This window comes from Orcinus orca, chromosome 15, assembly GCF_937001465.1.
Source record: "Orcinus orca chromosome 15, mOrcOrc1.1, whole genome shotgun sequence".
NCBI lineage: Eukaryota > Metazoa > Chordata > Mammalia > Artiodactyla > Delphinidae > Orcinus > Orcinus orca.
This window is the reverse complement of record NC_064573.1, coordinates 69,692,745-69,706,088: the sequence shown is the minus strand read 5'-3', so window position 1 is coordinate 69,706,088 and position 13,344 is coordinate 69,692,745. Positions and strand designations below refer to the sequence as shown.

General features: G+C 55.1%; 1 protein-coding gene across 6 annotated transcripts in view; it reads right to left on the bottom strand.

Annotated features, from left to right (window-relative positions):
- Positions 1-430: 430 nt before the first annotated feature.
- Positions 431-13,344, bottom strand: part of HPS4 (HPS4 biogenesis of lysosomal organelles complex 3 subunit 2) — a 28,673-nt gene continuing 15,759 nt past the window's right edge. For 4 of the 6 annotated variants that reach the window (XM_049697815.1, XM_049697814.1, XM_004283780.4 and 1 more), the window contains 6 exons: positions 12,936-12,972; positions 11,946-12,042; positions 10,398-11,310; positions 6,101-6,233; positions 5,538-5,646; positions 2,626-3,928 (listed from right to left, as the gene is read on the bottom strand). In XM_049697815.1, coding sequence (XP_049553772.1) covers positions 3,757-3,928; positions 5,538-5,646; positions 6,101-6,233; positions 10,398-11,310; positions 11,946-12,042; positions 12,936-12,972 — 1,461 coding nt within the window. In that variant the 3' untranslated portion in view covers positions 2,626-3,756. Of the gene's footprint in view, positions 2,503-2,625; positions 3,929-5,537; positions 5,647-6,100; positions 6,234-10,397; positions 11,311-11,945; positions 12,043-12,935; positions 12,973-13,344 lie in introns of those variants that run through there. The other 2 variants (XR_007471644.1, XR_007471643.1) reach the window with 2 other exon arrangements.

Sequence of the window (13,344 nt, the reverse complement as noted above, 5' to 3'; positions counted from 1 at the left end):
CTTCGCCCAGTGTCTCGGCCACCTTGCAAGGGCCTTCACGGTGCGAGCCCTTGCTCCCCCCCGCGCTCCGTGGCACCGCACTGTTGAAAGACAGAGGCTTGGAATGGCCAGAAGGACAGACACATCAAGTTTGCAGGGTGGGCGCGTTAGTTTCCCATGGCTGCTCTAACAAACTACTATGAACCTGGTGGCTTAAAACCACCGAACTCGTTCGCTCATGCTTCTGGAGGCCAAAGTCCAGAATTGGTTTCGCTGGGCCTAAGTCAGTGTGTTGACAGAATCCTGCTCTCTGGGGTAGAGGCCATCCTTTGCCCCTTCTGCATCTTGTGGCCGCATCACTCAACCTCTGCCTCCGTCCTCACTTCTCCTTCTCTTCCGTGAGTCGCCTGCTTCTGCCTCTTTGACAAGCACACTTGTGAGGGCCCTCGGATGGCCTGCATCTCAAGATCCTCAGTCGCACCCGCGCCACCCTGGCCACACGACGCAACGCTCACAGGGCCTGGTTGGCATCTTTGGGGGCCACTGCTGGGCCCACGACACAGGGCCTGTGGTCCGGTGTGAGGATGCACACCCAGCGGGCAGCAGCCGCACCCCACTTCCTGCAGGATGGGTGTGAGGAACGCAGTAACTGGGGGAGTGTGCAGAGCGTCTCGGCCACATGAGAAAGGCCCACCATGGGGCTTCAACGCTCGGGAGACGGTGACTGCAACCAAGAGCCAGTCCCCACTGGCTGTACGGTCAAGGTGACAAGAGCCATAAGCCTAGATGCTTCCTGCCAGCGGGAGGCAGTTTGATTAGGCTCAACATCCCTCCGGGGACCAGAGAGCCTTTCCCGGCAGGAGTCTGGTCGATTGCCACTGTTAATCACACCCTGGGACCTTTTTCCCTGAGGTTCACAGAGCCTCTCACTGCTCTCCGTCCTCCCATGTTCCCCGCTCACTGGCGGGAGGCAGTCGTCCTGGATGATGGGGGGTGTGCCGTAAACCAGGGCATCCTGCAGACACCGCCGTCCCTGGGGGCACGGGTGTGGAGGAGTGGGGCTCGCCCCCGTGGGAAGGATCGGACTCTGGAACTGGCGGGAAGAAAGGGGAGGGAGCGCTCGGTTCCTTCCTTAGTGGTGCGGCCCGGCGGGTGCTGGTGGCTGGATACGGACCGAGGCTGAAGGGTCCCTGGGCCAAAGCTGCAGGGAACCTGGTCGGGGGCTAAGATGTGGGCTTGTGAGTGTACTGTCTGTTGCTGTAACAGATCACCCCAGGAGTGGCTTAAAACAACACACATTTATTGTCTCCCACGCTGCCTGAGGGCTAGTTCAGAAGTGGTTCGGCTTGATGGTTCTGGCTGTTTCTTACGAGGCTGAGTCACATGTCGGCAGGGGCTGCAGTCCTCTGAAGGCACCCGGGCTGGGGGACCTGCTTCCAAGAAGGCTCACTCACGTGGCCGTGGGCAGGAGACCCTCACCACGAGGGCTTCTCCATAGGGCTGCCGGGATGTCAGCTTCTCCCCAAAACAGGTGAACTGAGAGAGAGGTGGCAGCTGTGATGTTTCATAACCTACTCTCAGAAGTCACACTGTCATTTTTGCCGCATTCTAGTCATTAAAACGAATCACTAAGTACAGCCCACACTCAAGGGGGAGAATCAGGTCCCTAATTTGTAGCAAAGAAATTGTGGACTTATTTCAAAATGGCCGTCACATGCAGGTCTCACATTCTGCTGTGCGGACCCGAGATCACAGGACCTCGTACCTGTGATCGCTGAGACTCAGCTCAGAGGGAAGCACCGGGCTGCCTCGAGCACTGATTCTCAGGAACAAGCATTTTGTATTACACACATTTTAGGCTCAACAGCAGCCCTGGGAAATTAGATGGGAAGAGAGGTTTCTGAAAGCAAAACAGAGGAGATTAAGCTCCGCCAATGGCCTGACAGCCAGGAAAGGGCTCAGAGACAGGCAGGAGATTTCCTTGTGAAGCAGATGTTGTTTGGAAGAGTCCTTGAGCCCAGGTAGTTAGCTGAGGTACCGGGGGCGCAGATGAAAATGGGCTCAGGGGCTCCAGGTTCTGTCCCTGTGTCAACACGTAACAGGTCAGAATTTCACCAAACTCAGGACTTGGAGATCTCACGATTCTGGAGCATCAGTGGCAAGAGGAAAAAAGTGTGGATGCTTGAAGATACCTCAGGACAGAAAGGAACATGTTCTGTGTAAGGCAGTCACGGGAATGTTCCGTGAGAGCTTGGCCCCGGGATTTGTAAGGGACTTTTCCTTGGAGAATCAGGCAGAGAAGTAGGACACTGTACATTTCTCCTAGCTTGAGGTGTGGTCCTCCTCCATCTGGGAAGCTCACCTCTTAGGCCAGCCAGTGGCAGGAGGGACCCCAGAGAGGTGACAGAAAGGGTGACATGGGCCTGGCGTGCGGTCCAGCCACGCTGAAGCTGGTGCTCCCTGGAACAGCACGCCACCCTCGCATGGACCGTTCTGTCATGCGCTCTTCCTCACCTGGCCAGGCTGGATCAGGCAGGGCAAAGAGAAACGTGACCACGTGAAATACAGACATATGTACATATATACATACATACCTTTTTCCTTACTTTGTCACTAGAGATGTTACTGTTACTCAGAACTCATTAGTGTTTTTGGCTATTTTTATTTTTAGCCCTTAGAAACTTGTTTCAAGAAAAAGACACCATGTCAGAAACATGAGATAATGGTTCACTGACATGAAGTTATTAACATCACAATTTTCAGATGGAATCGCAGGTACTTCCAGTAAACATCTGGTTAGGATTTTGTGAAACATTTTCATCCTGTGACCTGCATCATCTCATAGAATGTCAGGCTATAACGTAATAGAACTGCTGTTCTAGTACTACTGCCGCCCAGAAACACACAAACGAACGCTGTTCCCTTTCATGCAGCCACCGCTGAAAAGCACAGTCCTGCTTTTGCACCAAAACCTTTTAGAAACTCCCATTTGGGACACTCACTCACTCGGGAGGAACCAGCAGCACAGCCCACTTCCACCCAGGGGGCCCAGTCTGGCCTGTCATCACCCAGCTCTCGGTCCCGGCACCCCAAACTCCCTTCCACGTCATTGAGATCTGCCCCCACTGCGGGTGAGCCAAAGAACAGGCTGCTCGTTTTGAATATAGTTCCAGAAGATCCAAACAAGGTGGTTTCAGCATCCCTGACTGCTTCACTGCATGAGGCGTCCCGCCCTCCCAGAAGGACTGCCCTCAAGGTAACCTGAGAAGTGGGAGCTCTGGTCTGCTCGCTGACAAATCTGCCTCCTGGCTGGGCACTCACACCTCAGACGGGCCCCCTGGAGACAGGGCTGGACAAATACTCTAGACAGGGCCAACCAGGTTCTAGAAAAGATGCCAACCTGGGATTTTGTGGTCCTAGTTAAGGCTGGGGTGGAACAGCAGCAAGAAATGTCAGGCGCCCGGGGCTCAGTGTGACGGGGGGCTCACTGGCCCTGTGCCCCTTGGGTGTAAGGACCAAGGCACCCAGTCTGGCCGCAGTGCTGCCCACATCATCGAGTTCTTTACCATGTGCTCTAGGTCTGCTGACCCGGAGAGCTACCTCCTCCAACGCCAATCTGCAGAAGGGGCAACAAACACTTAAATATCATTACATTCCTAAAAACAAGGGACTATTCCAAGGAAAACAAAATAGTGGGACTTTTCCATTTAACAAGGCAGAGCTTCCTTTGCTGGGATTCGATGTGAGAGTCATCTGCTGGGGTCACGAACCCACGGTTCAAAGCAAGTTCACCCCGTGCTTCAGCAGCTTCTGCTTGGCTTTGCCCGGGAGGCTGAAGGCGCTGTCCTGCGGACTCGGGAAGCCGGAGCTCCGCCCCGCCGGCGCCAGCTGCTGGAAATAGGTTTCCTGGACAGGGCTGCAGCAGGCGTACACAGCCGTGGAGGCATTCCTGTTGGAGGAAGAAAGGAGACCACAGTCCGACGCTGCCTGTGAGCCTTCAGAGCCCGGAGACCCGCAGAGGCGCTGTCAGTGACCCGGCGGGACGAGTCATGGACCAGTCACTACGGCCATGGAGAGGGGGCACCTTGGCCTGCAGGTAACGAGCACGGATCCGGAGTCACACAGACCTCGGTGCTCATCCCACCCCTGCGACTTCCTGGCTGTGTGCCCTTGGCTCAGCTGCTCCAGCTTTGTCGTCAGTGAAATGAATATGACAACAGTACGTTCCCTCACTGAGACTTTATAGAGAGGAAGTGAGTAGGCATATATACGCATTGCTTAGCCCGTGGTGCGCGGTTAAGAAATGGAGCCTGCTTGTTCTGTTTCTGTTATTCAAATGAGCTACGTATCCCAACGCTAAAACCCTCTCAGCTCCAAGGAAGATGAAATACTACAGGGCCACAAGGTGGGTGATGGATCTAGGTTGCCAGCGTGGGGCAGCTGTGACTTCAAGACAGAGGAGACACATTTATTACGGAAAGATATACAGAAATATTGGCTGGAGATGGCGCTGGGCAGAAGTGTCCGCATTCCTGTGTGGCCGGTGACAGGCATTAGAACCTGGTCAGCACCAGAGCCGAGCCCAGAGCCCACACGCCGCCGCCTCAGCCACACTGTCCCCGGAACTGGAAACGTGTGCGGCCGGGGCATGTGCTTAGAGCTGAGACACCTGGGCTCAAATCCTGACTCAGCCTCTGAGTAAGAATGCGACCCTGGGGCGAGTCGTTCATTCTGTTTGTGCTTCAATTTCAAAAGAATGCGCTGGACCAAATCATTCCAAGGACTTAACTGAACGATATACACAGAGCAGGCACCCCCCCTTCTGACCCTCTAACTTGCCTTCTTTTCTGCTACCGGTTTCATAAGAGAAGCTTGTAGAGAGAAAAAGTAGAAATTCGGTTGGTTAAAGATTGTAAATGACAATAATAATAATAATCTAGATCTGCTGGCACAGCAGTGTTCGGGACATGCAACAAGGTGAAAAAAAGAAACTTGTAAATCAGCACATTAGTATGCTCCAGTTTTCTAGAAGAAAGACCATTAAATAATCAAAAAGTCTAATCATCTATCTTTTATATGCAAAAAATAAAAACGAAAACCAACGAAACCTGGAGTAATGTACACCAAACTATTAACTGTGGGTGTCCCTGGGCCATATTGCCAGCGAGGGGAGGGCAGCATTTGACTTGGGAGACTTGGTCCTGAGCACGTGGGGCTTGTTAAGTTAGAAGATGGAAGACAGCACTTCAGCATCGCTTATGGCAGAGACCGAGGCCCCTCCTCCCTCGCCAGTGACGGATGGAAGCACTGAGGTGGTGAGGGCCTTAGGTCTCCTCCCTGCTGTACCCCAGTGTGTAAATCAGTCCGAACCCCAGGATGGGACCCAGCAAATACATGACATGGGAAGCGTGGGGGCAGATGACAGCAGCCACCGGAGCGGATCAAAGAAAGCCCTGACTGGTGCCTGGACTGTCCTTCATTTGGTTATGAATGAGGCTCTGCCGGGACCGGGAAGGCGGCTCCTGGCGCAGGGCTGTCAGTGAGCTGGGGACGCTCACCTGACGGTTACTTCGTACAGTGCGGGCAGCCGGGCAAAGTCGGCATGCATCAGGCTGACGGCCTGGAGGAAGCGGCGGTCCTGGGCTGTAGCCACCTGTGGCAGGTTGCCTTCCAGAAGAGGACACAGAAGTCGTGAGTGGCAGACCGCCCCCCTCCAGCAACATCCCCCAAACCCAGAACCATAAACTGGGACAGGGTGAGGCCCCGGCCTGGGGTACAGGTGCCCAGGGGCAGCGGGACAGAGGCCAGGGTGCTGGGCCCTCCAGCTGCGCCCCGCCACGGAGCACACGCCGCCCCCGATGGTGGGCAACACCGGTCTCTGCACACGAAGGTCCGAATCGGGAGGCGACCTCATCACAGACATTTGAACGTGTGTGTGCTTCTCTCAAAATGTTGGAGAAACGGCCAAAATAAGATAAACGAGAAAAGAAGTGTTTGCCAAGAGAATTTAAACCCCGTGGGAGCTGGGCTCCAAGTGAGAAAGGAGCATCCTGACTGCAGGGCACTCACCCCGTGCGCTGGGCCCCGGTTCCCACTCCCACCCACCGGAGGCGCCCCTTACCCGCCAGCACGTTCTGGATGCGGTCGTAGTGCGCGAAGCCATAGGTTCTGGCCGCGGGGGCCGCCTGGTCCTGGGGCAGCGTCTCGTTCAGGTGCACCTCCAGCCCATTGAGGGACGCCAGGCTGCCGTGGTACTGCGGGGCAGGGAGGGGACAGGCCGCCACTGAGCAAGCCACCCAAGGGATATCTGCGTGGCTGCCTGACTTAGCAAGAAGGACTCTGACCAGTGCTTTGACCTATTGTTAGAGAAGTCCTGACTTCTGCCCTTATGTCCTAATGCATTTCAAACTTGTAGAAAAATCAGAAAATAGGGGGGAGCAGAAAAATAAAAGAAAAAAAAAAAAGCAAGGAAAACTGGCCCAGAATCTCACCGTCCAGGCAGAGCCACTGGTGGCGCCCTGGTGCATCTCCTATAACCAGGGCTGGCGTTTGTGCCCCGCTCCTCCCCCACCCCGTGCTTCTTGACTGTCTGCAGGGAGGCCACCTCCCTCCCGTGTACCTAGAATGGTACCAGCCACTGTTCTCGAAGGACTGAGAAGTGTGGGTGAAATGGTTTTCTGTGCTCTCTGGCTCAGAGGAGGAACCCAGCTGAGGAAGGCTGTCTGGGAGGTGAGGCCCAAACACCTGTATTTTAAAACACCTCCCAGGGGATGTCACCTGCAGGTGCAGCTGGGAACACTGGACTGTCCCATTTTGTACGATTTGTTGTTTATAAACTAAAGATGGAGTCAGACCATAAATAACAACTGATGCTAGTTCTGTGACCTAAAGATACAGCATGAACTTCGTCCTTCCATCTGTGAACTATTTTCCCGCAACGTCATTTTCGAACAGCTGAACTCCATCTTGGGCCCCGCCAAGTACGTCCGTCACGTCCAGATGGACTCAGCCTGAAACAGGGCCTCCTGGGGCTGCCCCGGGCTGCTAAAGCCACAAGGAGGCCGCGGGCCCTGGGCAGCAGCTGGCGCCCAGGTGAAGGACCTCCTGGCTCAGCCTCTTCCCGACTAGATGACCCGGGGCAAGTTACTGGCTTTTCTGCGCCTCGCTTTTTTTCATCTGCGAAATAGGGATACTACAGGGCTGCTGAGTGGCTGAGGTCAAATAGCATCTATCCATTCTGTCCGCTCTGAAGTGCTGGGAGCGAAGGCATTTTCTTAAAGTCAAGAATATGAAAACTGTCGTTATTAAAGAAGGGGGACCTCTTCCATGAGCACTCGTCCCTGGACTAATACGACTTGTCTGTGGGTTGACTTATTTCACAACAGCTGTGTAAAAAATAAGCTCACATAAAAGGACCAGAGATGTAAAGAGAATGTTCTGAGGTGAATGTCATGAAACTCAAGTGTTATTTTGGGGAGTGTCCTGGACTTAAATTAGCGTTTCTATCCCATGTCGTAGAAATGGTACTTAAAGGCATTAGGTTTGGCAGCAGGGTTTACGTGACACCCTCCTCTCTGCGTCCCCAGGGCCCAGCAGCGAGCCTGGCTCCCAGGAGGTGCCAGTCAAGAGCCACTGGGTGACTGGACAGCGGGTTTGACCGACACCAGGCACCGTCCACCACGAGCTGTGCGGGCTGAGTCGAGGGTCCATAGTAACGGGACAGGAGGACAAGCACACTGTCCCCTGCTCGGATCCCTGGATCAGCCCAGGGAAAGGGAAAACGGGGACAGAATGAGCCATGCCAAACCTTGAGCTTTCTCTGTAGGCACCGAGCCACTTCTGGAATCTTCTGCCTAACTTGTCCTCAGGATAAAATCACTTAACCATCAACGCAGTTAAATCACAAGACGCTATACCAGATGACACGTGGGCAATTTTCTACTGGTAAGCAAGTGCTTTCATATATACGAGGGGTCAGCAAACCATGGCCCGTGGACCAAATCCAGCCTACTGACACTGTTTTAGATAGCCTGAGAGCTGAGAATGGTTTTTATATTTTTGTATGGTTAGGGAAAAAAAACTCAAAAGAATAATATTGTTATGTGAAAATTATATCAAGCTTCAATTTTTGTGTCCATAAACAATGTACTGGAACACAGCCACGCTGTTTATTTACACATTGTTTATGGTTGTTTTTGTACTACAACAGCAGATTCGAAGAGTTGTACAAAGCAGAAAACACCTGCTATGTGTTCCTTTACATTAAAGTTTGCCAACCCAAGACACACTACCACATACGAGAGCCTCACAGCAGCCCTAGGAGACACGGAGCCGGGGCTGTTCCTGGATCCTCCACCTTCTAGTCCACAGCACAGCAAGGGGCTCAATGTCAGTGTGTCCCCAAACACGCAGAAGAAACGATGCAGGAACTCCCATTACTCAGAAGCACCAGTTTCACGGGAGAGGGGTGCTTTTTTGTATTTTATGCTAACACACTATACCCAGGCTTTGTCTACTGTACCCATAACTCCGTGTCCTACTGTAATGATGAATAATTGAAGGTCAGTGAGAGGATTATCTTGGGTTTTGAGCAGGAAACTATCAGCGGCTCTCTGCTGCCCCCTGGCGTGAGCCTACTCTGCTCCTCTGAACCAGTGGGTTGGCTTTTTCTGGACAGCAAGCAGCAGAGGGTCTGGAGGGAAATCAGGTCGACTGTTTTGTGTGCAGAACCGGGACAAAAAGGCAATGAAAGCTCTCTGCTGATTATAAAATAGACGGCCTTTGGGTCTGATCAACCGACTCCACTCACAAACCAGCAAGCTGATCAAAGTTCGTTAACGCCCTACTCTTCTTAGAAAAGACTAGTTTTCTTTTTCCATAAAATTGCGTTCTCTTTCCTGCCCAACACCAAACCCTACTTCCATGAAAGCCCAGCGAGGTCGTTGCCCTGACAACAAGGATGGGCTGTGACAGACCAAGTCCCATGTCCGAGTATCAAGGGCCACAGAAGGCAGGGCCTTTACTCCTTCACCTTCCCACCTACCATGCCAAAGTCAGATCTGTAGGGGACAGAGGGTTGAGGGTGGGAGACAAGAAACAGGCAGGAATCCTGGACCCCACCATGTGCATTAGGTCTTGATCTCAAAGAGGCGGTTTTCTTAAGGGCAAAATGGGAGTTACCGTGCCTGCCCCCAGAGCTAGCTGTTCCAAGGCTTGGTTAAAGTAGCAGATGTGAAGTATTTGCATACAGCAAATGCAGAATATATCTTAATTTACCTTCTTCTCCCAGAGCAGCCTGCACTATTTCTTCTTTTTCTTTTTGGGGGGAAAGTAAAAAAAGAGGGGTGGTATCCACTGTACTGCATGCCAACACCGGGCCCGCAAAATGCCGCATCTAAGCTCGGTGCTAAGCAGGACAGACCATGAAACCAAGGCATCGGCCGGGAGATGGATGCACAGAACTGCAGCCCTGGATCCCTGAGCTGCTATAAGGAGGAGGAGGTGGAGATGTCGCTCAGAGCCTTGGGGAAGGAGGTGGAGGGAAGCCGCCACGCCACTCGGGGAGGGTGCTGCAGGGCCTGTGGAAAGGGGAGAGGAGCCAGGCAAGTGCGAGAGGCGCAGGCTCTGTCTCCAGGCTCCGCGCGGAGGACCCGCCGCCCTCCTCCACTGCGTTCCAGGGGACCTGCTCATGTACGGAGGGCCATGGGCCTGCCTGCTAATACGATGGGCTTAGAATAATATAGATTTAAGAACAGAAACAAGGCAAGCCCCAGGACACCGTTCACCCTGCAGCAATTTTAACCTGCTGTTTTTATCGCTGCCGTTGCCCGGCCAACTAAAGCAAGGCTGTTACTATGGCAACTGGATCCAGCGTGGGCCCAGGCCCCAGAGAAGGTCAGCTCACCACTCGAAGTGGGGAAGGGGCTGCAAGGGTTTGAGAGGAGCCTTCTGGATGTAGTTAGCATTTCAGACGTCCTGGGCCTTCTAGGAAGGAGCTCCAGATGGACGGAAAGTCAGGGCTGGCGGAAATCTCCCAATCCAGGCGGTGACACGCACAGACTCCGGCCACACAGAGCCTAGAGCTGCCAGGCTAGGGAGTGAGGCCGTGTGGTCATGGCCTGCATGGCTGCCCTGCACCCCACACTGCTGATGACGAACCAGAGGCGCTGAGAAAATGGAAGAAGCTGGAAGGGGCAACACTTGTGGATGCCTTTGCACGTGGCTCTGTGCTCAGCCCTGGACGCTCACTCACCCACCCCCCCACAAACAGCCGAGGAGGTGGGCACCACCGGCACCCCACTGTGTGGACAAGGACGTTTGGCACGAGGTCACACAGCTGCTGGCCGAGCGCCCCTGCCTGTCCCCACTCCGAGGAGGCGGGGGCGGGCTGCCAGGTGCCAGGGGGTCTGCACACTCACCACGTCCTCGACGGCCGCGCCATCTCCCAGCAGCGGCTCCTCGGCCAGCAGCAGCAGCGCCAGGCCTCTGACGCTGTGAGTGTAGAGGTTCATCCGCACGAGCCGCGCGAGGGACACGGGGGTCGCCCTGGATCCGGATCTGTCTGCGCAGGGGCCGTCGCCTGGGGGGTCTGCCGAGCCCGAGGCGCGTTCCGGGCTGGAGGCTGAGCGGCCCTCAGGAACCCCATCGCTGTGCTGCCCCTCACCTTGTTCCCCCACGGGCAGCTCAGACCCCGTCTGCCTCAAATCCAAGCAAGGCGACGGCAACGGCCCGCTCGTCGGGCTGAGGAGGTGGTCCCTGGGGACGGGGGCTTGGCTGCTGTTGCCAGGGAGGTCTCTGGGCCGTTCTAGGGCTCCATTCTGGGTGAGCATCTCAGCAGTGGAGGGAGGGAGGGGGCCTTCCACGGCCGTGCCCACAGGCAGGGCCTCGGGTGGCTGGCTTCCGGGGTTGCCAGAGTCACTGACAGATGCCCTGCAGCCAGGAGGCCCGCCGGCGGAGGCAGAATAACCCAAGGATGCTCCCGTGTCCTGAGCTTCTGGAACGTGGATTTCAGACAAGTCCAGTTCCTCTTCCCCCCTGGACAAACCGGTTTCCTTCACCAGGGAGAGGCCGAGCCCAGGCCCCCGGCCCCCGGCAGCGTGGTGCGGTGTTGGGGGCTTGATGCTTTTCAGATCACAGTCTGACCAGTGTCCGTTCTCCCCCCTGCCATTTGGCCGGGTGACGTCAGGAGACGTGGGCTCAGGGCTGGTCGCTGAGATCCGAGCCGTGGATTCCACGTGTCTGGGGGCGTTTTCTTTCAGGGCAGATGTGTTCAAACCCTTTGGAGGGCGCTGGGCTGGGGGCTCCGGGAGTCTGGCTGGAGATGCCAGAGTGCTGGCGAACAAGGCGGGCATGAGGAAGGGCAGGCGACTGAGCGTGGGCAAGGGCCCTGCCCTGGGGGAGACTAAAGCAGTGCTTCCCTAAAAAGCATGGGCATTGGTGACAAGTGGGTGCTGAGGCCACAGAGCCTAAGAGGTCATGGTCAAAGCACAGGAGGAAACCTAGAGCAACGCCTAGCCCTAGCCCTCGGGGCTTCACACAGTGACACTGGGATCACCTACAGGAAACGGCAGAGCCCACTGAATCAGGGACACCCACGTTTGGAGGCCGACTGTGAGTCAGGCCCTATACTGGGTGCTACACACATACTATTCCCAACTTTCGCAAGGAACCCGTGAAGTAGACATTACTGGGTCCATTTTACAGTTGAAACAACTGAGGCTCAGGCAGGGAATGGACTTGCTCAAGGTCACACAGCTGATAAGCAGCAGATCTGGGATTTGAAACCTCCGCTTATCTCACTCTGCCAGATACCTCTGACCTCTGTGCTGAAGCTCCAGATGCCCCTGCCAAGGCAGAGCACGGAGAAGACGGAGTCGGTTATCAGATGCCAGGGGCTCACCTGGATAAATCCTTGGGCGGGAGTGCCCAACGCATGGGTTAGGAGGAACCCCTGTGAGCTCCCTTACCTGGTCGTGGGCTCCCGGGGGAACTCACGGAGACTGACAGCTTCCTCTTCAGTCAGGAAAACAGGCACAATCTGGACGTTTGGAGGGAGTGCTGCTCCTAGAATTGCAAAGCGGTGTGGCCAGGGCCCTCCCCTGGGCCAGAGAAGACAGAGGGGCAGGGACTGTTCTTGGGGCAACGCATCCAACCCACAGGCGGGCTCAGAGAGCAGCTCTGGGCTACGTTCCTCAACCCAGAACAAAAGCCACAAAACTGCAGCTACAACGTCAGCCATCAGCAGGGAAAAGCCCGTGTGGGCAACTCTGCACCCAGGGTGACGTTTGGTGGAAGAAAGTTTAGTGGCACTTAAAAAAAAAGACAGAAGCTGGGCTTCCCTGGTGGCGCAGTGGTTGAGAGTCCACCTGCCGATGCAGGGGACACGGGTTCGTGCCCCAGTCCGGGAAGATGCCACATGCCGCGGAGCGGCTGGGCCCGTGAGCCATGGCCCCTGAGCTGCGCGTCCGGAGCCTGTGCTCCGCAACAGGAGAGGCCACAACAGTGAGAGGCCCGCATACCGAAAAAAAAGAAAAAAAAAGACAGAAGCTGGAAAAAAGCACTTCCACCTGACCAAACGGGTCTGCCCTGACTTATGATGCAAAATGAAACAAATCCCCCTCTTGGGGGCACCTGCACTGCTGCAAAAGGTCTTCCTGGCAGGGGCTGCCGATAGCACCCATTCCTAATCGTGACCTTCTGGGACTCGTCTGAGTAGTCTCATAACGGGGAGTTAAGGAGGATCTGAAAACGGGGATTTCAGAGGTGTGCCTAAAATCACGAGCTTTACAACTGGGATTTTGATGGGTAACTTTGTCCTTGAAGCTCTATATACTTTTCCTAATCTCACGAGCTGATGGAATTACCACATAGGACTACTCGGCCTTTCACGTGACTTGGATAGGGCCAGGCAGCTTGAAGACCATTCCCAAGATGTAACAAGGCACCTGATTGCTTACCGTGTTCCTGCAGGGCATCCCCTCCTAGAGGTTTTCTCTGAAAATAAACACACAGAGAAGTTGGTGCTGGGCACCTCGTTCTCCCCCCAACCTAACCATCAGGACCGCGCGGTGCCATCTGTTCATGAAATGTAGCCAGGCCCAGGATGCTGGTCCCAGCCGCATGCCAACAGCAAAGCAGATGGAACAGAAGCTCCCCCAAGCTGCCTGCCCCCCGCCGTGGCTGGGGTCAGCCAAGAGCCGGGCCCACGCTGGCTGGGGCGGCCACACCACCCCGGCTCACACCAGGCTTCTTCCCGTTCTGATTTCTCAGTTTCTCCTCTCTGGGAATAACAGCAAGCATTCATTCATGTTACCTCTCAGACCTCCAGGGAAGTCATCTCCTGGAATAAAGCCACATCTACCACAG